This window comes from Hoplias malabaricus, chromosome 11 (assembly GCF_029633855.1).
Source record: "Hoplias malabaricus isolate fHopMal1 chromosome 11, fHopMal1.hap1, whole genome shotgun sequence".
NCBI lineage: Eukaryota > Metazoa > Chordata > Actinopteri > Characiformes > Erythrinidae > Hoplias > Hoplias malabaricus.
The window spans coordinates 20,212,800-20,239,586 of NC_089810.1; the positions used below are offsets into that span (position 1 = coordinate 20,212,800).

At 40.7% G+C, this 26,787-nt stretch overlaps 1 protein-coding gene across 1 annotated transcript; it reads right to left on the bottom strand.

The window, feature by feature from the left end:
- Nucleotides 1-9,340: 9,340 nt before the first annotated feature.
- On the bottom strand, nt 9,341-26,446 carry kcng4a (potassium voltage-gated channel, subfamily G, member 4a). The gene is made up of 3 exons (XM_066685498.1): nt 26,282-26,446; nt 22,619-23,543; nt 9,341-10,814 (listed from the first exon to the last, which is right to left on the bottom strand). Exons 2-3 carry the CDS (start codon nt 23,366-23,368, stop codon nt 9,939-9,941), a joined length of 1,626 nt encoding a protein of 541 aa, XP_066541595.1. The 5' UTR covers nt 23,369-23,543; nt 26,282-26,446; the 3' UTR covers nt 9,341-9,938.
- Between the last annotated feature and the right edge of the window lie 341 nt (nt 26,447-26,787).

The window sequence follows — 26,787 nt, forward strand, 5'->3', positions numbered from 1 at the left end:
TCCATATGTGATTGGCTTGAAGTGTCCACAGAACTGGGAATACCTTCATCGCAGTCACTTTTACTGAGGCTTTGATTGATTGGTACTTGGCCAGGATTTCTCAGTAAAAAGTCAGTAAATAGTTGTCTGTAGAGATGAGATAATTAAAGCAACACTTCAATCTGGTCTTACTGGCAGAATTCACTAATCATCACAACATCTCTCTCATTACTCCTCTCTCATTCTCTCTGACTTTATTCATCCACTCTATATCTGTGGGTAATAAACTGCCATCCCATTAAATGTGGAGTAGGTGATTTGTCTTAACACAGTTTTAGTTCTAAATACTTTTACAACCCAATAACAATCAGTAAATGATACGGTCTGGCAACATAAATAAAAATTATTTTTGTGTTGTTAAGTCATAATACTGTAAAAACTCTGAACTAAATAATTAGATAGTTTAGCAGCCTGTGTATTGTATTACGCTCAGAACCACTTTGATCACACTGCCCCATGCATACTAGGACTCACTAGGGCACAGAATAAAATTCGGTGTCCTTATGGGCATGGTCATTTATAGAGAAGTAGGCCATTGCTTTCAGCATCACAACTGCTTATCAGCCATGCATGACTTCATCATACAGAGATGTTCAAAGAGTCCAGACTGGGTGCTCCAGGGCTAATTTTGTGTATTATTGGAGCAGAGTGGTGAAAAATAATTCCTAAGGTGGCCATATTGCATGTGAAGCATACAAAGAATGCTGCCCAAAATGTTGCAACAATATGTGAAACTTATGGGAATTATGACTTCTGAGCTACTTAATGAATTACCTCTTGTAATCAGTAAATTCATCTGCTGTAAGCCTCCCAGCATTGGAATTTGGTGAATTGGAGGAACTAAATCGTGGATTAAATGTGCTCCATCCAATACTTTTGTGATGAGATTTGAGCAGAGTCTGAAAACCAGAACAAAATATATATATAATATCAGTACCTGGTCCCACTAATATTCTGGTGGCTGAATGCAGTCCTCAAAAACATGTAGAGATGTACTATGTGTTAATATCCTTAATTTCTGAAGAAACGTTGGATGAATAAAAATTCCAGTCATGTAGTGTATTATATAATGTTTATCTTTTTATTGGTCCATGGTACCTACATGATACAAAGTAAAAATAGATTAACCCTACTTTACAGACAGCTACATGCTGTTAATGCCTAAAGCTCACTTGAGCAGTGACATAACTGAAGCACTCACTTAGGAAAATGTGTGGGTGCTTGTACATGTCTGCATCTTCTGTGATGTTCATTAGGGCTTTAACTAATATACAAAAATATTTAATAAAATAGTCTTCATTAATTCATCCACCTTTTGTAATCGCTCACCCTGTTCGCTCTGGTTTGTTTTTGTTCAGTAATCGGTGTGTTTTAAGTGGGGCCAGTATGTTTGAGGAAAAAGAAAAACTTGTTTAAGTTGAAGTTTAACTTGTCTGTAACTTTTTATTCAGTGCTTGAATGACAAGAGAAACAAATGTCTTACTCAAGTTGTTTCATTTTTTTCTGAATTCAGTCTGTGTTTACTTTCATACTATTATTATGTATGAAATTTAGAGACGGTTCATCGACAGCAAAAATAAGTCAATATTACACACCTTTGAAGCAAGAATAAAGCAATATCCTCATCTTGGTTTGTGCTTTTCAATGTTTGGAGGTCTTTAAAAACCTCCATGTGTCAATTTGTGCCGTAATCAGAGAGAGAAAGACTAGCATACTGACGGAGACCGTTTTATACCCATTTACAGACAATGGGGCTTTAGACCAGTTTCCATTGCACAGTTTGTGCAGAATTAATAAGTGTTTTTAATTAAAATCATGAACATTGCATTTAAGTTATGCACATGCCTCTTTTGAACTTTTACTTGATTTCAAACACTTTAATACATTTTGTACACGGTTTAATTGTGTTGTTTTACTATTGGATAAACTGATAACACTTCTGAGAACAATTTTACTAATCTTCCATTTTCCCCAAATATGAAAATAGTTCAGTTAAACATTTAAACACATTTAAAAGATGTTAAAAGCATTCAAAACCTAGCAGTTGCAATGTTCTGACTATACTGAGAAAGATAAAATAAATAAATAAATAATCTCACCCTCACTAACCACCCACAACAAATGGCAGTGTTTTGGAAGAAGTGGATAATGAAAGAGCATGTTGCAGCTCTGCCTTTAGAGGCAGCAATTTCCCAAGTGTAAAACTGAAGTGCTTATCAAGCAGAAGCAGCACAAGGATACCAGCCTCTCAAAGCCCAGCAGCGAAATCAAAAACACAGCATTGTCTCTCAGCAGCTTCTATGAGTCAGAAGCACCTATGGGTACAAGAGTATATACAAGGCTTCAAAATTCTATTAAGCAGTCTTTAATGACCTATTTCATTTTCATAGTTTAGAGTGGTGATCATGCTCGAATGATTTAACAAACTATCTCTTCGGCCATTAGTCTGAAGCTGTGATCACGGCTCATTCCCTCAGAACGCAAGTCGACATGACACTCAGAGAAAAAGCCATCTTGCAAAATGGAAAGCATAGAAGTAGAAAGAAAGTCATTTGGTCTGGAATAGACCCTGCAATTGAACAGATGAATTGCTCTATAGGCTAGCCAATGCAAACAAACAACAGCTTGTTAGTAAGAAGAGCATCATATGGCACTTTTTCACATAGGGGACATACTGAATATAAATGAGCAGCACTTTCCCGCCAAACTTTCTGGTTTATCGGTTTCGGGTGGGTAGATTTGGGCCTGAACTTTGAGAAAAAGGAACCTCAAGCAGTTAAATCAATGTCTTTGATTAATTTTTAAAACTTTGCTCAAAAAGAGTGACAGCAGGAAGAGGATATTGTAAGTCCATGTAACGCACCAAATCACTCCAATTACAGCTGTCTGTCAAACAGAACCTGTGCTGCATGTGATGAATCCCAGTAGCAGCCCTCATTATGGCCAGTATCCAGACAGTGATTAGCATCTCCAGGGTTTAAACACAACAGCACTCTCACAGAGCAATGGTGTTTCTGGGTAAGTCTACTTCCTAAACTTTACGACCACACATCAGCGCACCCAGCATTCAAGATGTCAGTTGAGATTGATGGCAAACAAGCTACTTGACTGATGCTCTCGTCACTGTAACTGATAGAATAGAGAGCAGGGGCATGTGAGTATGTAAGGTTTTATAGAGAAGAAGGTCAGTGTCCAGCACAGCTGATTTCATCACTCGAACACACCAACCAATCCTGACAATTAATGGATGAAATGGGTCAAATTTATCTGATTAGGACATGTGCAGGGCAGAGTACTGGCCTGAAGTCAGAGTTGTATGACCTCTTGCACCAAAAGTTTATAGTTTCGGTCAGTGCTGATCATTGCAAACCTCCACACTTGAGTTTTGCCGCCCACTGTGTGTTTGAAGATAAGTGCAGACACTTCAAAGGCTCAGAACACATGGTAAAATCCCTATGCTGTTCAAGTCAAGCTGAAATCTTTCTCCACTGCTACTTTCTGACCATCCATACTGACCAATATCTCTCTGTGCAATACTGCTGAGGCTGCCAAACATAATTCTATGCGGAGAGGTAGGGCAGACACACCATGCATACAAATGCACATGAGCTAAACAGTGAGCTACAAGGGTAATGATTACCTCAAGTGACTCTGAGGATGTTTGGCTGAAAGGACCACATCCTAGGTGTTTTGTTAGTGCACCCATGTCTAGATATATTTACCCAATAGGACATTAGAGGGTGGGCATTATCACCAAAAACAATCTTTCATTGCTTTCATACAGGTTCTGTGAAAATGTAATGCCAAAAAAAATCACTGAATGTTTTCTCAAGTGTTTTGTTTGAAATTCCTGACACCCTCCCCAAAAAAGTAACAGTCTTTTAAAATACAGAGCCATAAAACTGTCACAGTTTCAGGTTCTCCTCACTTTAAATTGGAAGTCATTATACTCCAGACGGTAAACCATTTCACAGCCTATCGTAAAAAAGAAATATATTGTGTTCCTTTATGGATACATATTTTTTATTGTAGTGCAAAAAGTTTCCTTAGGAGTAAAAACATTCTTAATTTGATGTAGGCTTCTTTAAACTCTTATCGGATTGGCTATAGATCAAATACTAATGACACAGTAATTATGAAAAACTGAAATTTTATTTGCGATACAAAAAAGATCACCATTGTTACTCATCTGAACTGGGTTGTATAATGCTAACAATGTTGTCTTAGATCTTCCCTGACAATATCATTAAACTGTTACTGGATCAGGCTACTGTCCCCACATGCTGGGAAGCAACCACCACCATACTAGTGCCAAAGGGCCCTACTTCGGCATGACAGAAGTATTTTGAGATACTGGTGGGGATCCCCATCAGTTTAAAACAGATAAACAGAGAATGTGGTTTCCACAGCACTTTATTTTGCCCTTGCCCACATGGACAAGAACAACACTTACAGTATATCCAGACACTGTTCACTGATTTTAACTCCACCTTCAATATAATCATCCCTATAAGATTGGTCACCAAGCTCAGTGACTTGAGGACTAGCACAATCATCTGTAACTGGGTTCTTGCCTTTCTTACCAATAGACAACCGTCTGTGAAGGTAATTACATATCCTCCAGCCGAACCCTGGTCACTGGTGTGCCACAGGGCTCTGTGCTAAGCCCAATAATCTTCTCTTTGTTTACCCTTGACTATACCTTTGTATTGGTCACCATCAAGATTTCTGATGACACTACAGTGGTCGGTCACATTACATCATCCTACAGGGAGAAGATTCAACACCTGGCAGCCTCCAGCAAGTTCCCCATCATGTCCAAGAAGACCAAAGAACTCATTTACTACCGGAGGACCAAAAACCAAACTGAACCAAAATGTTTTTTGGTGTTCTTTGGGACACAAAATACCTTTAATTTGGTTAAAAAAGTACAACAGCATCTTCCTGAGGAGACTGAACTAACTGTGTGAGAATGTGATACATCGGCTCCACTGTGGCTGACAAGATGACCCTGCAAATAGTGGTGAAGACCACCCCATACATCATCATCTTGTTGCTCCCTACCACTGGAGACCTTTAATAGCAGAAACCCAGCTACACCCTGTATATACTTTTGCAATCCAGGGGCAGATAAAGGAAAATCTGTTCTAGAACCATTAGACTCAACATCATGTTCTGCCCAACATCCATCACCCTACGGAATTGAATTAGTTTGGCAAATGGTAATTAATGCAGCAATTAAATAAGAACAATACTCTGCTGTCTTCATTTACAACATAAATATCCCCAGTATTCAATCTCAGGTCACTGTCTGAGTTTGGTGTGTTCTCCCCAGCGTTAACATGGGTCTCCTCCTGGTTTTCTCCTACAGTCCAAAAACTATTTGGTGGTTTAAAAGTAATACATCTAAAAATGTGGACAGTATGTCAAAATGAGGGCCACAGGAAGAGGGTGCTATGGGAGCTTGCTGACTGGTGATATCACACTCTGAAAACAGTTGAGGAACAAACACAAGCCCAGTAGTCCATTGTGGGTGTGAGTTTAGCATTGAGTTAAAAGACAGAGGAAGGAGGCTGAAAACAGACAAAAGAAGAAACTTCACTCCAATTTATGTTCACAGGCATGAAGCTTTATCCTCTAAATATGTTTGTTTTGAGCCTCAGTTCACTGGAAAAATCATCTGCTGTGGTATATAACCAAAAGGGCCTGTTATCTGGCCATCTGTGCTTCTAAAAACTGCCGAGACTTATTTCACTTTTTTTTCTGTTCCTCCAGCACCAGCCACTGAAATTTGCTCACTCATAAACAGGTTTTTATCATCAACACGTGTTGGTGTGCGGTGAGGGGCTGTGCTGAGGTGAACATTACAGTGGTGAAAACCCTTCAATCGACACACACTCACAGATATTGGACTCAGCGCAGCCTGACAGTGCACCCCCCACACCCTCCTCATGGTAATACTGTATACCATGTTCATATTTGGGCATGGTATGAAAAATGTGGATACTGCCACTGCGATTAAATCTCATGTTGGTAGGTGGACTGGTGTGATATCACGTGATGGACTCGTGCCCTGTCTAAGGTGTGTTCCTGTCTTGCACTCAGTGATTTAGGGTAGGCTCTGAACCTAGCGATACAGAATAAAACAATTACAGAAAATAAATTTAATATTCATTCTGTACTTTTTTTGCCAAATTATATTATTGCACGGGCGGCAGAGTGGCACAGCAGCAGGTAGTGTCACTGTCACACAGCTCCAGGGTCCCTGGGTTGTGGGTTCAAGTCCTGCTCCAGGTGACTGTCTGTTTGGTGTGTTCTCCCCTGGTTTGTGTGGGTTTCCTCTGGTTGCTCCAGTTTCCTCCCACGGTCCAAAAACACATGAAGGTAGGGGGACTGGTGACTCATAAAAATGAAAAGTTCCCTAGGTGTGAATGTGTGAGTGTGTGTGTCGCCCCGTGAAGGACTGGTGCCCCCTCCAGAGTGTGTTCCTGCTATGCGCCCAGTGATTCTGGATAGGCTCCAGACCCACTGCGACCCTGAACTGGATAAGTCGTTACAGACAACGAATGAGTGAAAAATATTATTGCGCTTCTCGTAAATACTAACTGCAATTTTTATTTTTGTACTTGTACAGAGCAATGGCCACAAAGTCGATTTTATCTGTCTATCTATCTACACCCCCAAATAAACAACAAAATATCTTGTTCTATGGGGACCAACTGTAGCATCTAACACCTAAGATGTGTGTGGACAGAGGATCATGAACTGCATCTTAAGTGCTTGGAGAATGAGAGATAGCCAAGCAAGAGGCTTTCTAGACGTATCACAGTAGATGCACCACCGGCATACTGAACCATCTCTCCATGGTGTGTACATATATATGACCTTCAGTTCCACTTTAATCAGGCTGTGGAATCTTGGTATAACTAATGGCATATGATGCGGCATTCGAGTAATCCCTCAAATATTGATTGAGACTTTAAAAAAGAGCAGATGCTAAAAGGTCCTTTATTGCTGAGCTGATAGCACATCCTATCCTAGTAGTCGGTTATCAACAACGAAGGCTATTATATGGTCTAAGTAGCAATACAGTTAACCTGAAAGACCATTTTATGAAGATAAATCCAAAAAATATTTTAAAATATTTTTTAAATTCATGATCTATATGCATTTGTATTTTGGTATAAATCTAATACAGGAAACACTATATTTCATGCCTAACCAGTATGTTAAGGCCATGGGAATGACTCCAAATGGAGGTTTATATAGAGCCTTGGGGCACAGTACTATGACTGATCCCTAAATTTTATACTATGCTACTGTAAAGACAAGGAGGTGGTCATAATGTTATGGCTGATTGGTGTTTGTGCAGAATACACGGTAAAGCACACATTAAAATGTAAACGGCATCTAAAGACTAAAATTATTTTAAATTTCTAAATGTACTTTTAATTATTTATTTTTTATTTAAAGTAACGGGATTAGAGAGGCAAATTAGCAAAATTATAATTACTGCAGTAGACAAAGGCAGCTGTCTCCATTTACAGCTCAACTAATCCCAAACTCATGAAGATTACTCCAAATCTGCTGCCTCTCTCAGTAATCACTGCACACGATTTTGTGATCTTATGCAAAGGAACTATACTGTCAGAGGCAGCAGATTGTCCTCAGGGGAAGTCAGATGGGAAAGGGGTGAATTAAAATAATGAAATAACTTAGTCATTCGGGTGAGGTCATATAAAATGGTACATAAAAACATATAGACTGGGCAGAATGCAAGAACCTGCACAGTAGCACTGTCAATGTTACTTGGGCTCTTATCCAGCACATTGGATTTCAAATGGAACAATGACTGCAAAATAAAAGTGCAGACTGTCAGCTTTAATTTGATTTTATTTTCATCTACACTGTGTGAACCATACATGCTATTTCTGGGGCGGCCAACCCGTGGCTCTATTCCTGTACAATTGTGGCTTTTTCATTCATAATACAAAAATATAGCTAGAAACCTGTTGGGTCTGTGTACCTTTGGGCTCATAATATTTATTTTGAAGTGGGAAAATGGAAAAATTGAATCAAAAGCTTTCAGATTTGTAAAAAAGAAAATTGCAGGGAAATAAAACAGGAAAATTCTTCATCTGTTTCTGGGGCTGTGGTCAGGGTGACTCAATGGATGTTCAATTTTACCTTTTCCCATTACTCTCTGTTATCTCTGTTCTATTTCTCAGAAAGACAGCCCTAGAAGCACACTCTGAAATCACTTTACACTCAGCAAAAAGCCTCCGCAGCATCTCTATGGTGCATGATTCTTGGGAAGATCAAACGTTTTTTTTAGGAGTGTGAGGAGACTTTTGTCTGAAATGGCTTGAATCAACTCAATTCCTATGTTAAAAATCGGCCAGAAATTGCTCTGCAAAATCCATAGTTATATAAGTAAAGTCAATAAATAAAGTCAGTGTGAACAGAAATAGTAAAGGGAATGGACTCCCAAAGACCTTCTTTGAACATCTGGAATGAAACTCTTGCTGTCTCACACAGTCTCGGTTTGCGATTGTCACAAGAAGTTGTGGTTGCTGTAGAACTGGTAGTTGAGTGCACGCATATTTGTGTAAATACATAACTTGGTAAGCTCCTGGTAGTAATGTTGTTGTTGTTGTTTATTTTTTCCTGGCTCATTGTGTCTGATAGGTTGGCCACCCCTGGGCTATTTAATAGTCCCTCTATTTCAGTAGTCCCTCGCTACGTTTTGGTTCATGGATCTTTTGTTCCAATGCATTATTCTGCTTCAGACCTCTACAGACTTAAGTATTTTGTTTAACCAACTGTATTTTGACAATTCCTTTCCTAACTCTGTCCAGTAACTAAATTCAGATGTACATGCTACATCTTATTAAGTGAAAAGTAATTAGCAGCTCCTTGTCCAACTGGCTAAGGTACCTTTGTGATTCAACCCTAAATACCCTTCAATTAATAGTGACCTTCTGCATTTAACTCCACATTCACTGTCTCATTTTAAAATCAATGTGGTGGATTTCAAAAGTCAAACAACAAAAGTTGTATGACTGACAACTTACTGGTGAACTGCACTCTGCACATGACAAATGTAACACATACATAAGCGTTCAAACACTCTGTAATGCCTGAATTTTCTTTATCATATGAAATCATATCGTCATATGTATGTGTGAGTGTTAACTCACGGAGAGAAAAGAAAATAAAAAAAAAACAAAATAACTTGTGTCTTATATTTTTAACATTACAGTAATCAGATGGTTTTAAGCAAATGAGAGAATGAAATGAAATATCAAAACAGCACAGCAAAGTGCTGGGATTACTGCTGTCTTTATTTGGGTTCTTTATGGATCTGTCAATGCTGTCCAACCAAAATGCTACAAAAGAACAGCAAGTCTAAATGTCTCAACAATGTAAATGCAGAGACTCTTTGTATTAGCTTATGGACAAACCAATATAATGATGGAATAAAAACAGTTAGCAACATTATCTGAATTTTGACTGATTTCAACTGAAGGAAGGATATTTCAGAAATACATAAAAAGCAAAGATTACTGTGATCAAAGCATGAAGAATCTACAGCTGTGACAAACTAGGACAAAAAAAAACTTGTATGTTGTTTAATGGGCTTAAGCATAATTTATAAATCTGAAAAAGCTGTTCCATCTCAAAGAGGTTGAATATGGAACACACAGTTGTTCAGTTAAAGCTAGGCAGCTGATGGCTAATGGAAGACAAGGTAGCCGATTCACATAGTGAAGGTCTCTAGGGCCTATTACTCCAAATGAAGCAATTCTAGGCCCCCGCTGTCCACTACAGGTTCCAGTCTGGCATAAGGAAGATTTGGAAGCACTGTGATGTCCACACTGGAATACCAATAATCTTTTCTAAAAGGCTCCTGCTGGTAGTGTATGTCTGTTATTCCCTGTGGGCTCTTCTCTGTTCTCCAGCAGAGATAGAGCCTCGGTGGATCCAGGAATTCCTGCATCCTGCCCAACAGCCAGTCCAGGGGAAGGATAATCCACACCTCTTTCCTGGTCCTCCTCTGATTCACCAACAGCAGCAGCAGCAGCAGCAGCAGCGGCACATTCCTCCTTAAACAGTCGGTCGTGTTCCTGCTTCAGCTCTTGGTAGGACCGGGAAAACATGTGAAAAATGGAAGTGGCTGGGAAGGCCATGATGAGAATGCCGCTCAGGATGCTGCTGAGTGCCACCACTTGGCCTGGGATGCTGCGTGGCACCATGTCGCCATAGCCCACTGTGGTCATTGAGATGATGGCCCACCAGTAGGATGCGGGGATGCTGCTGAAGTCCTGAGCTCCTGTCAGCTCGCTTTCTGCCAGATGTACCAGAGGCGAAAATAGTGTGACAGCCACACATAAGAAAAGCAGCAACAGGCCAAACTCTCGAGTACTCCTCCGCACGGTCAGCCCCAGTGTCTGCAGGCCTAGTGAGTGCCGCGCCAGCCGCATCACATACAAGATGCGCAGTGCCCGCAAAATACGCAGCACCAGGCCCAGTTTGTCTAGATAGCCCTTACCCCCGGCTGGACGTTCATGCTCCAGTCCTGGGTCCTCTTCCTCCACAGCCAGAGACACATAGTAGGGTAGGATGGCCATGGCATCAATGATGTTGAGGGGTCCACGTAAAAATTCCAGCTTGCTGCGAGCCTGGATGAAGCGTAGCACAAATTCCAAGGAGAACCATGCCACACACACTGTCTCTACGATGAACATGTGGTAGCACTTCTGAGAACATTCACCCTATAAAGAGGCAGAAGAGAGAGAGAGAGAGAGAGAGAGAGAGAGAGAGAGAGAGAGAGAGAGAGAGAGAAGTTTAAACACTACGAAATTAATCTTCATTAAATTGTGTCTTACCTTCAACACAATTATTTGAAAGGGTTACCACATTTAAATATAAATGAGAGAGACATTGGCAGAGGGGATTTGGAAAGAGAGATAACATTTAGAAAAAATTGAGGTTGGTCTAGGAAGGGGGGTGGGTCACTGACGGTCAAAAACGTAAGGATGTGGGAGATAAGGCAAGGGTATAAGATAGACATCGCATCATTAATACAAAGCCTCTGTTTACTTTTGCTATTCAAGTCACATTAGCAGATAAGTCCAGTAGAATCAATTAAGCACCCTGGTTCAAAGGTCCATTCGCTTTACTGTGGGAGTGAACGCAGAAGACAAACAGACAACTTTGCCCTCTAATTGCCCTCTCCTCAGAAAGCCAATTAACCACTGAAACACAAACCCACTGCAATACATTAGAAGCTGCTCCTTTCTTTCCCAGCACCCATCATTCTATGGACTCTCTAATCTACTCCTGACCAGTTCATCACTTCTCCATCTCCATGGTCCCTCCCCCACAATCACTACTCTATCATTTCTTTACCTGACTGAGTTGCATCATTTTTCTTAAACCTGCATATCTATACTACTCTTTGTCACTCAGGTATGACAGTTAAAATGTTGGCTCATGAGGCAGTGATTCATGCTGTCAAGATATGTTTATCCTGCTGAAGATTCTATTTGTACTACTTATTCCAAGCTATACACCTACTTTTTCATATACTGGGTATCAGGCACTCTATCATTTTAGATATTCTACCGGGTACCTCCCTTTGCCAACCTTTTCTGCATGTCTTTATCCTTCAATCATTTATTCTCTCTTTTTCTTTTTTCCTCTCACCTGTGTTTCCCCTTTCTTTCTGCAGCAGTGTGCTGAAATGAATGTGACTGGTGATCAGGACATTATGCATGTGAAAGAATGCTAACACCTTCCCACTTGTCAGGCTAATTGTCAATTTCTCAGCACTAATGCACTTAGAGTGACCTTATCTCTGTGACTGCTACTGCAAGAAATGTCAATGACATCTCATTCCACCCATGAGAATCAATCAGTTGCCACCTCAGCCCCTGCAGTGCCAACATACTGTACATCTCCCAGTCTCCCACCAAACTGCTGACTAGATTACTATGAAGTTGTCACCCATTGTATGATTTTGCAATAAATGTTGCTATAAAACAACAAACAGGGTCTGGTAAAAGTTGTGTAGGAGAGTTTGAAAGAACAAAGTGGTACGAAATGGCCTTGCTGAGATGAAAAGTGTCATAAAATTGCAGTATCTGTGAAGCCATTTGCCAGGGGAATTGCGTGTGTGTGGTGAGCTTCAGTGAAGGGTACAGTATGAGAGATCCACTGCAGAATAGTCTTTCAAATGGAAGCGAACTTGGACTAATGAGATGTGTGGACTGGTTTGTGAACATGTCTGTGGAGTGAGCTGAAGTTATTCAGTAGTCTGAATAATTGAAAGAGCATCGCTATTCAGGAGCATACACTCAATCATTTTCCTCTGACAATCAGAAATGCTCTTCTCATCTGACTGTACAATGGACCACAAATTGATTAATAACGATTGAATCAGGTATGTGGCTGACAGGAAGAAAGCACATCGTACTGTTTGAAACTCTGAGACCTCCCTTCATTTCATTTTCTATCCAAATGCCCACTATGTACAATGTTTTTTTTTTATTTTTGTGATCACACAACAATGAACTTTGGTGGTGCTGGGATATATTCATTCATTCATTCATTCATTGTCTGAAACCCCTTATTCAATTCAGGGTTGTGGTGGGTCACTGGGTGCAAGGTGGGAACACACCCTGTTGGGGGCACCAGTACTTCACAGGGCGACACACACTCATACATTCACGCACACACTCACACCTACGGACACTTTTGAGTCGCCAATCCACCTACCAACGTGTGTTTTTGGAGCGTGGGAGGAAACCGGAGCACCCGGACACAGGGAGAACACATCAAACTCCTCACAGACAGTCACGCGGAGCGGGATTCGAACCCACAACCTCCAGGTCCTGGAGCTGTGTGACTGTGACACTACCTGCCACCCCTGGATTATATTGATGTAGATATTTTTAAATAAGTGAAAGTAAGTCACCTGAAATATGGGAAACTAAATATTAATAATTATTAATAATAAAATATTAATTAATAAAATAAGTAATTAATAAAATATTAATAATAAAATTAATAAAATAAATTAATAAAATATTAATAATAAAATAAACCTGAAATATTATCTAGATGCTTCTAATTTTGTGTTAAATATACATTTTCTTCATTTTACTAGTTGAACATGAAACATAAATAACTTCAGGGTTTACCAATAACATAATGCAGCTGACTGGAAATTAAACAAATGAAGGGTTGTAGTGAGCTACTATTTTTCAGAGAGAAAAACAGAGCACAAACACTGAAACATGTATGGACACACAGCAGATCAAACACATTATTCATGACAAGGGCAAATAAATCTCCAAGCTTGCTAAAGCCACAGACAGAGATAGACATTCCTCTGGTACCCTGTGGAGGTGAGTTATCTCTGCAAAACCATGTACCATTTCTTTATGTTCACAGTGCGCTTCTGCATACAAATTGACTCAGTGGACTGTGGCTCATCAATGCCATGTACTGCTAAGCTTTTTTTAAAGAAGTCAAGGAGTCTGACTAAACAATGAATCAGTCCAAGCAAGAATGAGGGAAAAAAGAGAATGAGCAGCGGAGAACGAAACAAACGGAATAAACCCATGGTATGTGTGTATATGTATGTTCTGGTGAGGAGAGAGAGAGAGAGAGAGAGAGAGAGAGAGAGAGAGAGAGAGAGAGAGAGAGATCACAGGGCATGCAGACATTGCAAACCCATATCTTCTTGCCCCTCTGTGATGTTTTACAGCCTGTGGCTTTGCTTCATAACAGACAGAAGTAGAATAAAGGAACGTGTTTCCTCCCAGCATGCTCATACATACATAGGGATATTTGCTCTGATGTACTCTCTTTTGAACACTGAAAATGAAATAAACACAGTTTTTTAAAATAAACATATATACACTGCCCTACAATGCACCAAGACATCAAAAGATGGACTTGCATAAGACACAGTCTTTTTTGTGCATATGCAAGCCAGTAGTACAGCAGTGACATTGCTCGGTACTCTGTAGCGAGATTACTACTGCAGTCCTTATTCAAACATTGCACCATTATTATGAGACTGCTCTAGCATTGTAAAGAACACCCCCCATCTGTCTCTTTCGTTCTGTCTCCTCCTCTCCGTTAAATCTCTCAATCATCATCCGTTGTCTATTATCTTCTCTCTATTGCCATCTCTTTCCAAATATGTGCTGTCAAACATTTTCTGGCATCGAGTCAACAGACCTACGTCATTCAGATCAGTCCTAGAAAAGACCATAGACAGGGAATTGTTTAGGTCAGCATATTGCTTTTCTTTGCCTTCTAATCCCCACACTCCCCTGGGAGTTGGTTGAAAGACATAAAGGATAAAGTGAGTGAAAAAAAAATTGTTCCAGGCAATCAGTCATGTTGTTTGCAGTGTAGTGTCGGTAAGCCCATATTTGTGATCGACCTTGAGGTCACTGGTATAGTTTTAGACACCGAGGGGGACACAGAGCACAACTCTTAAGCCATCTGCTCCCTCAGTAATACACTCGGTGCAGATACACACGTCAACCCTGCTGCCTAACAGATGATCAGATGCACACAGTGTGACAGTTACTCAACCTCTGTCACATACACACTCACCAGTGAGCATTCAAAATCCTACAAACAGCAGTGGACTGAATTTGGTCCTTGAATGATATTTGGTAAGCAAAAAAAATATATGTAGCTCTGTGTTCACCAAACAAGAACAAGGAGCCTTCAGACTGTGGAGCTTCCTCATTCATAGCGTCTAAACTACACGGAGAGCCACTCAAACCTCCTCAGAATCTTAAACACACACGTCCATCCTTTCGCTTCTCCTGCCCCGAGAGTCTATTGAAGCAGACTGAATCTCATTCCTGCTAACAGGCACGCTCTTTCCTCTATAATGGAGAGTAATAGACAGACTCTGCCATGGGGGAATGAAGGGATGGGAGAAGAATGAGAAGAGAAATGGGAATGAGTTGATATAGAAAGCAGGCAAGCTTCTTCACAATTGATGCATCTCCCTTATCTGTCCAATTACCCTGCAGCAAGTCTAAGCTAACCCCAGTTTTTACTGTTTATGGCATAATCATATTAACATATCTGTGCACAAAAAAAAGACAGAAACACAAGAATTACAGTAGTGCCCAAAACTCAGAGACCACACATCTGTTTTTCTTTCAGGCTGATGCAAGGCCACTAAACAGTTTAGCACATCAGATGAGATGGACTTAAAGAATGGATGGAAAAGATATGCTTTCATTTGCTCTTTTAACCTCTCTGGACCTTAAGCTCTGAGGAAATTTGGTCAGTATCTAAGATACACCTACAATAGTCCATAGAATACAACAGCAAGGGACAAAAAAGAAATAGGCACAAGTGCTTACAGAATCAGATGACTGCAATTAATAACATCAGATTTATTTTATTTCACACCCATCAAACACTTTATTTAAAATTTATTTTGATCCTAACCATTGAACCAATATCTTCTGCCATCCCCATCATTATGTCAGCTAGGAAACACTGCAGCACTGTAATTAGCGAAAGCAAACAGCGGAGTATTCATTACCACACTAACCATTGCTATTTTAATGAACTGGAAATCATGGGAAATTATCCACCTCACACACTGGAAAAATTTAATGATCATGCATGTAGTAATGGACAAGTTCTCAGCCTTGACCAAAAACAAAATCAGAGACTTCAACTCAACCTGTCAATTTGTCCTGCTTCTTTATGAGAGGATTGTAATGATCATTAAATATGCACTGAGAGGTTGGTTTTACAGTACCCCATAATTGGACTGGTGATGACAGTAAAAAGTTTCCTCTAGAAAACATGCCATGCTCTACCCCTGACTGTGTGTTTAAAAAGAGAGTGCACCTGCAGTGTCGCTGTTCTTGGACAAAAACACAAACATGATTGGTGGACAGGGGTGTCGGAGACACACTGCGCCAGAATAGTGCCTCAATCAGTGTTAGTGCATGGTGGTGTAGTGCTAGGTCTGGCAAGGAGCATGGCTCTGCTCTGCTGGGCTGCAGAATTGAATTATGATGAGCAGCTCTGTCTGTGTGTGGGTGTGTGTGTGAGTTTGCATGTGTTTATATGTGTGTTCTGCCTGGAGGGGGTGCTGTGAGGGTCTGTCTGCTCAGGGAAGCAGACTCCAGGGCTGAGGCTGATCCAGCTGACTGGGCTCGCACACATTTTACATACACGCGCATACACACCCTGCTCACAATTCCGTACCCTCGTCACGTTTTTATAAAACTACACAGTACAAAACACAGACAAATCAGCCTTCAAAGAACAGCCTACTCCCTGCAGCCTCAAACACCTGACAAAAAATAGGATCAGTAGCATTCAGCTCGGACCAGTAAGTCTGCCCTGACACCAGCCTGGATGGACACGCTGGGCTTGGTTCATGTGAATGAGTCCTTAAGGCCATGTTAGTGTAAATTCTGTCAGTCCGGTTTGTGTCCTCTGCAACAGCTGGTGAGTGGTTATGGCTTCTCAATATTTCAGCCCAACTATTCAGAATAGAAGCAAAGATGCAAATAGAATCACATCTCATAATAATTGTTATATGCATAAAGTTACAGCATTTTTACACAACATTATTGAAATATAATAAGTATAACACCAACATAGCTTTAGAGTTTTGTGTTTTGCCAGTCTTTAAAGCATTTAATGATCCCTTTGAGTGGCTTTGATTATATTTTGAATATTTTTTTAATTCTTCACAATCGCAGCTATCACAATTTTTATATTGGTAAAATGTTTTGACTGTTAACATTAGAAAAACTGTTTTTATCCACATATACTCTAAAATCTGACACTAGTCTAAGCCTAGCAGGTTTTCCCTAGTCCGCTGGACGCTGTTTGGTCAAGCAGCACTTCTCCAGCACTTAAGCCCAGAGAGGCACAGACACTGAACAGGACCCGGATACCTCCCTGTCTGACCATAAACACTTTAGCAGAAAAAGAGCAGAGAGATTACAGGATGGTTTTAGGCACTGTGCTCTGCATGTCTGTGTATAAAGCACAATGGCAAGAAAGAAAGGAAGAGTGAAGCTCACAAAGTGCAGAAAGACAGAATGGGATTAAAGGGATGAGTGACTAAAACAGAGAAGAAGAGGACAGATCCTCTCTCTCAGATGCACAGAAATGCAGAGAAACTTGTTTATGCCAGTGTATGTTATGCATGTCAAATTAATGTATGGAAATTCAGAGAGAGGATAAGTTGGAGGACATTAAAATGCATCTTTAATTCTGTGAGATTGGTACTTCTGGCCTGGGACCGCTGATGGATGATGCTGTTTACTTCAGAGCGTGTCTCTGCGTTCAGTGAATGAATAATACGTGTGTGGGACAGGGAAGTAAAATACGTCTAACAGTGTCCCACGGTCGCCCAAACCAGCTGCCTGGACTCCTTCAGATAAACTCCACAGCAGCTAATGAGGCTCCAAATGCCACTGTGCCCCCCAAATAGCCACTGTCAGTTAGAAGGAATGTTGCCCTGGAGTTTGCTATGTGTGTGAGTATGTTTGTTCATGGAGATGTGGCTTGACACTACTGTGATTTTACGAGCTTGAATGACTGCCGATGTTTGTGTTCAAAGTAGTGAACAGCACAAAGCCAGGGCTGGAGTTGACATTTTCACCAGGCTGCAAAAGTCACAAAAGTCAAGAGCACTGAAATCCAAAAGGGAAAGTTATTAGTGCAACCTTTCTCTTTCCAGTCTATGTTCAAAGGCTCCGCAATTATTTCTACTCATCCTATATATATATATATATATATATATATATATATATATATATATCACTGTAGAGTCTGTTTCCTTGGTCATGATGAAACATGAAAAAAATTATACACTGACATATTTGACATTAAACCAAGTTATGTAAACTAAAGTCTTACATAGAAAGGTCACAACTGACTGAGCAGATTTCATGACATCTGGTGATGTTTCAGAGCCTTACTGCGCTTGGCCTAACTGAGCGTTCATTTATGCCTAGTTTACTAACACTTTCATTTTTTCTAGACACTCAAAGCGCTTTATATATCTTTGGAACATTGTGGGTGTCATCTCAGCCTCCAATGTGCAGTATCTAACTGGATCATGTGCCTAACCATGGATTGCTGCCTAACCTTGCCAGTACATTCACTACACATAAGCTAATTGTTAGAGAGGTTTCCTGACAGGACAAGTCAGGAAACACAAACTGGACAGGGCAACAGGCCATCACAGGATATCTCACACTTATTTAGCCACTCGTTCTTTCACGATGGGCTATTTCACATAGCATATTTACATACCAACATGTGTTTTTGAATTGGTGGAGAATACTGGAGCATCAGGAAGTGGTGATGAAGGGAAAACACCCACTCTTACAGTGACCCATGACATTTTATTACTTATTTATTCATTAATTTCCAAGCATGGAGGTACAAAAGCACTGATGGAGTGAACACTCGTTACCGAGTCTGTAGCACTCGAGCACTCGAGTCTGTAACAAAAACCAGAACCACGGATTGGCAGAAATCAACAGATTTGGTTCAGGGTCAAGTTAACTATGGTTCAACAAAAGAGTGAATTTATCACCAATACATGCCATTCTAAATGCAGAAGTGCTATTTGGTCTGCATAAACTGCCTGCATACCAACTGCTGTTAATAACTCCACATGAGCAAAAGAAACATATCTGATTTTTGTCACATGGACCACCGATCGATTTCTGAGAGTGCTGGCCCATATTTCAACAAACTGAAAACAACCTCATATGTTTGTACATGCTCTGAAGGGACCTTCATTTTTTCCTTTCGTTTAGAGTGCCATACAGCATGCTGGTTTGTGAGATTCACTGGGCTTCAGGCTAAGCTAAACATATTCGATTACAGAATTAATTGATATTCATTTCATGTTTCCTAGTTTCTGTAGATTAGTTTGCATTCAACACATTGGGGGAAGGGGGGGGGGCAATTTTAATTCAACACATTTATCTCACATACACGTACCCCACTGTAGCAACATTACTAAGCGTAGTACGTGTGTCCCTAGATTGAGAGAGCAAGCACATGCAGGATGCTCCTGGCATGCTAACGCTTTCAGCTTGGAGTCCTCTCTGCTGTACTTCAAACAGAGCAGAATTTACACCCACAGCCGGAAAGAGGTGGAGAGCAAGAGGGAGGGAAAGAAAAGAGTAGCAGCAAGAAAATGATTGAAAATAATATGACAACAAGAGGCATGGAGAATACCTCACAAAAGATCAAAGGGCATGGAGAACAGTACAGAAACAAAAGACAAAAACAACCGGATGAAATAATGAATAAAAATGAGCAATGAATTTAAATAAGTGGATGCTTAAGAGGGGACAGGATGTGTTGGGGCATGATGGACAAGAAGCCAGAATGAAAGGAGAAGAAATGAAGAAAGGAATGGAGCAAACATTCCGATTATGAAAGGTCATTCGACTAGCGCCGGTTGCTTCCCCTCTATCTTACTTAAGTACCTAACTACCATATGACATGCAAACAGATTTTAAAACAATCCCAGGGGACACAACTTTAAATCCTAACACCTTATCTGAAAGGCCCAAGATAAACCAGTGCTACATATGCACAGGTATGCTAAACTATTTTTGTCTTTGAGTGTTAAAAATTTGAACAGCACTGCAGACTCTGTCTGTCCTATGGAAGCCTTTCAAATGGCTTTGATTTATGTCTAGGGAAGTCATTAAAGAGCAAATATAATCCTATTCAAAGCACAGCTACATCAGACTGCAAAAAAGGACAAATACCTCACTCTAACCTGCTGTGAACACATATTTTGATGGTTCTCTTCTTACTGTTATACATGAATCGCATCACCTGAAGCCACTTTATTATGAACAGAAATAAAAGCTAACCTACACTAAGTCATATATCATTCCCACATCAGCATGACTTCCAGAGTAGACCCCCCTGATCAATATTAGACTGAGAAGAGAACAAAGGCAGTTCCTGCTGAAACACAGGAATGCTCTTATAACTAGTTATGTCACAGTACCACTTTTTCTTTCAGGTTATCAGCCAAAAGCGATTCAGAACAAATACCCACACAAAGTTTAAAATAATGGTAATATGTTAATGGGCGGCATTTTGGTGCAGAAGGTAGTGTCGCAGTCACACAGCTCCAGGGATCTGGGGTTTGGGTTCAAGTCCCACTCCAGGTGACTGTCTGTGAGCAGTTTGGTGTGTTCACATGCTGGTACATGGTGGTAGGTGGATTGGTGATTGAAAAGTGTCCATAAGTGTGAGTGTGAGTGAATGTGTGTGTGTGTGTGTGTGTGTGTCGCCCTGTGGAGAATTGTCACCCACTCCAGGGTGTGTTCCTGCCTTGCGCCCAGTGATTCCGAGTAGGCTCTGGATCCACGCGACCCTGAATTGGATAAGCGGTTACAGACAATGAATGAATGAATAATATGTAATTTTAATAATATGTAATTTTGAAATAGTTTAATATGAACTCCAGTGGCATCAAATTCTTCACGGACAGGGTTTTTTGACCTTATAGTCACATTAAAATGAAATTCTTTGCAGGTCTGATGGACTGTTTTAGTCTGCTGTGAAAAGCGGTCTAATACGCTTGTGGCCTGTTTGGCTTTATTAAGCAAATTTATCTTTCAGCTCATAGTTGGTTTACAAAGTCAGGCACCCGTTTATGCCCTGGATACAGACTCATGTTTGCTTTACTCTGGGGGTTAGTTGCCTCTTCTTCAAAGACCTGCTACAAAGCCACAGACACACAGTGTCATTTAATTATATGCATGTCAAATGCACACTACAGTAGAATGCCTTCCCTTGCATGACACAATCCACTCAATTTGCAATGAGATCCAAAGATCCAAATGGTCAAGTAGAAGACAGCTTAATACTTTCAAAGTGGACTCGTTCTCATGAACACTCACAAACAGCACAGACAATGATGTGAATACAGAGAGGCTCTAGGTTAACTACTAGTCATTACTGTATACTCAAATTAAGGGCAATGATGATGCAATGAAAATTAAGTATGTGTCCAGCAATATCTGGACAGGAGGACAGCCTGTGATACTGAAAACAAGACCTTGGCTTCTACACACACAAACCCAACACTACGAGGTGCAACTATAGAGGTGTTCTGCAGATTCATCATTCATGATGTAAAACATGCCCATGATTTAAAACTCTAAAAAGCCAGAGTTTTATGGCTGAGTCATGACCTCCAGTGGTCCATTCACCCTGGGTGTCAGTCAGGTTAAGAGAATAAGTTATGCAAGTTAGATATGTGTACATAAGGTCTGAAAGACAGCATGGTAATTTAGCAGCGAAAAAGGCCCAAGTTCTTCCAGAAGACCTGCTGCGTGCCCACTGACATTCTGGAGGTTTTGCAGGAGCTACTTCATTATGCACTGTGCGTGTTTGCTGACATTGTGGATACCTTGCTGAGCCAGTTCATTACTCTTTGAGTATTTACTGACATAGGGAAGTACCGCCTTCATTATTCCCCACTAGGAATAAAGCACATACAGAGACAGACCTAGGCACAATCATGACAGAGCACACTCATCACCTATGTATCTATGTAAGACCTTTTAGAGGACTGTAATGGCAGTTTTATGTATCCAACTCAAATGAAAAATGAATGACTAAAAATGAAGGGTTTCATATGGCACAAATTCTGCTAAGTAGCTTTGGCTATTGACATTGTGTCCAGGAATGTAACTTGCTGAATTTTGAATAACTGTTTTTTAAATTATTTTGCATGACTATTTTACCTTTCTATGTTGTCTCAATTTTTAAAAGAAAATTTAAAAATAGGCTACAGAATTGTGGCAACATGACAAGTGATTTTTTTTTATAGCTCTTCGGTGAAAATGGTAAACCAGAGAGCATTGTTTACTCTACAATAATGTGCTTTACTGCAAGAAATAACATGTTTTTTATTGGCCCACAGAATAAACCTTTGTTGCCAATTGCAAAAGTAAACATTATGTGGACATATTAGCAGACCCGCAATGTTCCTATATAACAAGTTTTGCAAATCCTCTCTGGCACCCTCCATAACAAAGGTTGGTGTAAGCGTATTGCAGCAGAGTGAATCACAGGTCACTAAATTGAAGTCTGAGACAAGTAGTGAGTCAAAAGATTTGAAGCTCAAGTTGAGTCAAGAGTCATACAAAAAGGACATATAACGTGATAAGACACATTCAATTCAAAACAAAGAATACGCAGGGAAAAAAACAACTAATTTTAAAGCCTGTGTTACATTTGAGTGATAGGTTTGAATGTTTCTACATATGACAGTATACGTAATCCTTACAATACCCTATCAATCAACCATGTGTTGCCCCTGCTATAATTAAAGAAGGCCTTGCTAATATTTTGATTAGTGAGATCACATGTGACAGAGCTTGAAAAACACCAATATATGCCAGACATGGATATTTCATGACCAGGTTTTGAAACCATTATGTTATTTGGCATGTCTTCTATATGAACCCTGCTCCTTTGTAATCCTATAAGCACAGATACTCACTCTGTTCTCCTCCTCCCTCAGGTCTGGCATGGTGCTGATGCACAGGCTGACTACGGTCACTGCTACCATCAGCACAGACAGGCATGCGAACAACTTCCCTGGCAGTCCCGATTGTGGATTCTCTACCATGTCCCTCAGACGGTTCATGAACTTGCGGTAACGAGTCTCCTCCACCGGGGGGCGGACCTGCATGCTGCGCCGCCTACGATCGTCCTCTCGTCGTTCATGGTCGGCCATCTCCTCCAAGCGCGTGTACATCTTGCGTTTGCAGCAACGTTCCATGTAGGCCATCTCCACGCCCCAGTAGGTCAGCTCATCATGCAGTGATAGTATGCACATCTCACGAAGCATGCGCAGCTTGCCTGCAGCCAAGAAGTTAAGGATGACGCGAAAAGCGCTGGGGCTGCGGTCAAAGAAGAACTCATGCCGTGCTTCATCGTAGTCATCACACACGCCAGCAATCTCCTCTGGGCTGCTACACATGCGCAGGCGACCTAGCCGTGTAAGAGGGAACTGCTCCAGCGTGCTCCAGGGAAAGGTGTAGCGGTTGCCACCCACGTTAATGAGTGCCTGCAAGCCATGGTCTACAGACAACAGGTCCTCTGGCCGGCGGAGAAAGCGGGCACGCTGGTAGTACACACCCTTAATGGTCTCTGTCTCAGGAATCTCAGTGAAGATTCGGTCCAGACTGCTGTCATCGCTGACAGAGAGGTTGCTGAAGTCATGGTTTGCGTTACTGATGATGGGCATGGTGGCATTGGAAGAGGAGACAAGACAAAGGACGTTAGGCCTTTGTCTCTGAGGAGTTTAACTTGGGCCCTGGGTGGTGGGAATTGCTGCCTTCATCCAAAGAACAGCACAGCAGATCCCTTAAAATGTGGTACAATATTCATTGTACAGGCAGGCACTCAGCATCATGTGGTCACTGTAGTTGACAACAGGGAAAATAAATTAAGCAAATTACAGCTTACTTGCACCACAATTAAACAATTCTATAAATATTATATTTATATAACAATTAAATAACACTATTATAGTTGATGCACATCATCTAACAAAGACATAAATGCCATCTGCAAAATCCAGGTTTAGAGTAGATGACTGAAACATCTGAAATGATGTGCCTGACACCCAATTACAAGGTCATGTAATTTAATTCATCTTCTTTACGCCACAACATTTGTGGACACGGGCGTTTAATTGAGCATACAAATGCTGTATAATTTCAATAGAAATACAGTTCAACAAAGGAAATAAAAGGAATGCAAAGAGATAACTAAGATCACCATGCCCAAGGACAGAAGGGTATAAATGGTATAAAGCCCTCAGACTTTAGCAGGGCAGCCGAGCATTCTCTGGAATTAGGGAGCAAAACATTGAATAACTTAGGAATACATTGGTGTATGGGTGGGCAAAACATAGAGTGAACCACTAATTAATGTCACATTAAAAGTGTTATAGACACTAAGAATACAATGAAACTTCTCTTCACAATGTGCCACATGTTGATTATTGTAGTAAAACACAAAACTGTTCATGAAAAGTACTGATAATCCCCATGATATGCTCAGAAAAGCACACTGTGATGTCACAATAGCAAAAATATATTGTTTAAATAATTTAGCCCACTCCTAAGTTCCCTCTTTTGGAGCTATTTATCCTACACATGTATTTGACCTCAATAATGTTATTCTGGGTAAATTAAATCCTCACAGTTGGCTACTAAAGCAAAGACTGAACAAAATGACTACCAATACCTTTGATTTGGCTCTAAACATTGGATTAGCCGGTGTCTACAAATTTGAAGACATATTAGGGTGTTTTACGTGTAGTAGTTAACAGTATTACCAAAATCTTACTGAAGTATAAGCTACTTACTCATCATTAACATTGGTAACATTATAATGTTACCAACACAGCAGTTTAACATCAGAATTGTTACAACTGTGCAAGCTAACCAGTCGGTGTGTTAGATGATTATTTGAAGCAACAAAAACAACACACACAAGCTTATTAGGCACTGACACAGAGTTTACAATGATTTTAGGTGATATTTTATGACGGTTTTAAGTCCGCCCTACAGTCTGCACGCTGGTTTAAGAATAATTATGAATGAAAAGGTTTTCAAATGCCATAGGTGACTGCTGCAGTGGACAGAGAGAGAGAGAGAGAGAGAGAGAGAGAGAGAGAGAGGATCCAGTTAACCTTTCTGTCCCTCAGGGAGCTCACATATTAGCACCACTCGGGCCTCAGAGCCTAATGTAAATGGTAGGACTGCAGCAGCTTCGGTAAGTTCCTGCTGTCAAGGTGCTCCATTACGCCGGAGGAAGGGGCGGAGAGAGCGATGAAGTATTTATGAACTGGACGGGTGGAAAGAGTATTCCCGTCGGAGGCACGGAGCCTAGCCTCGCTGTGTGGAAACTTAATTGAGTGAAGTGTTTGTAGCGTTAAGGCTTTCACACAAACACCAAAGCGAAACCTCCAGTCTGTGCATATAAACACACTTGCATCCGGTTCCTATCACATAGGCGGTGGGGTATGAAGTTGAGCTAGAATAGGGTCCAACCCTGAGAGGTCTGCAGCTGACTTAGTTGTTGTTTAGTTTGAAGTGCAGCCTACAGCATGATGTTTTGAGCCACGTTTATTTTTACATATGCCTACAAATCTGGGTAAAAGCCAGGGACGACATTTCACATATGATTTCCAGAGAAGACAGTCAAGACAGTCTTATTTATTCATTTTTTGTTTCACAGAAGATTAGAATGGGGAGAACAAATCATCATAACTGTGTGGGGTGGAAGTTTTTCGAACTGGAGTTAAACATTACGGAAAGATACAAAGAAAATGGAACTCCATAAAGAGCTGAACCTAGTTGAGATTTGAAATAATGAAGCATCCTTTCAAAGTGAGAATGCAATACTCTGGGTCTGAAAGGACGTGGGACTGTAAGGGTGTAATATCTGAGACAAGAAAACAGAAGAGGTTCGCCAAAAAGGAAACAGCTGGTATTCTCAGAACAGTGGACTTGCCCCAGAGCTCATACCTCAGTATTACTGAATGTGTTGGGAAATAGTGGAGTCATGAGAAGTAGAAAATGCAAGCAACTTCTAAAATTGAACTTTGGAGGTGTGGACAAACAAGGCCCCGGAGGGACACGGTCTTTGCGGCTGTAATAAAGACAGACTGGACACAATAGCCCACTGGAAATAAATAAAGTAGTTGAGAGTTCGGGGAGATATTCTGTTAAATATGTTAAGTGTGTCAACAGTACATAGCACTTAAAACTTTAAACACGGCTATCTACAATTCCGAAACAGAAAACTAATTTAACTTATATATCATGCAGTCATAATGCTAACGTTAACTTATTATGGAGACAAATGGTGAAACATATATTAGGCTAATGAAGTCGATATTAAATAAAACTATGCTGCTGCTGTTGCTAAGCGATATACATTCAAAAGTTACAATTACAATGGCTTCGGTTGATACCGTCTTTGAATAAAATCTCACAAAACTGAGTACAGTAGAATAGTAGAATAGCAAATGAAAGCCCAGAGAACGAGAGAACGGCGTGAACGGGACGAACGTCCTGAAGAGCACATCCGTAACGTTTGAGCAGCTGTAGAGGACGAAGGGGGAGAAAAGTCTTCATATACCTACCTCTTACTGGGCTTTTCCACAGCCGGTCCTCACTTTTTACACAGGTGCTTCTCTAATAAAGCTCGCATTTCTCCTCAAAGACGGCAGAGTTTACGTCCTTCTCTTGTGTTTGCCGCAGATAAAGTCGGAATCTCCTGAAATAGTCCTGACAAACCGAGCCGCAGAACACACTCGTCCCGTTCTCTCAGTAGCACTGCAAGAAAAAAAAGAGTCGATTTATTCCCCACCCGTTTTCCGACCAGCCCTGCGCTCCTGAGACACGACTGGCTGGTGGTGTCCGCTACCTGCGCTGTGATTGGCTAGTAGTTCACAGAACTTTGCTTAACTGCACAGTGTTTGAGCCGTGTTGAATATGAACTCGTAGCCAATCATAGTGCATGAGGGCGGGGCTTTGTCGGACGTAAGGTGGAAAACAAAACAACATAACGCCGTTTAAAGAGCGCGTGAGGGACGCTGTAGGGGGTTTACGCGCCAAAACCTAGATGAGTAAGTGACTTTAAACTACG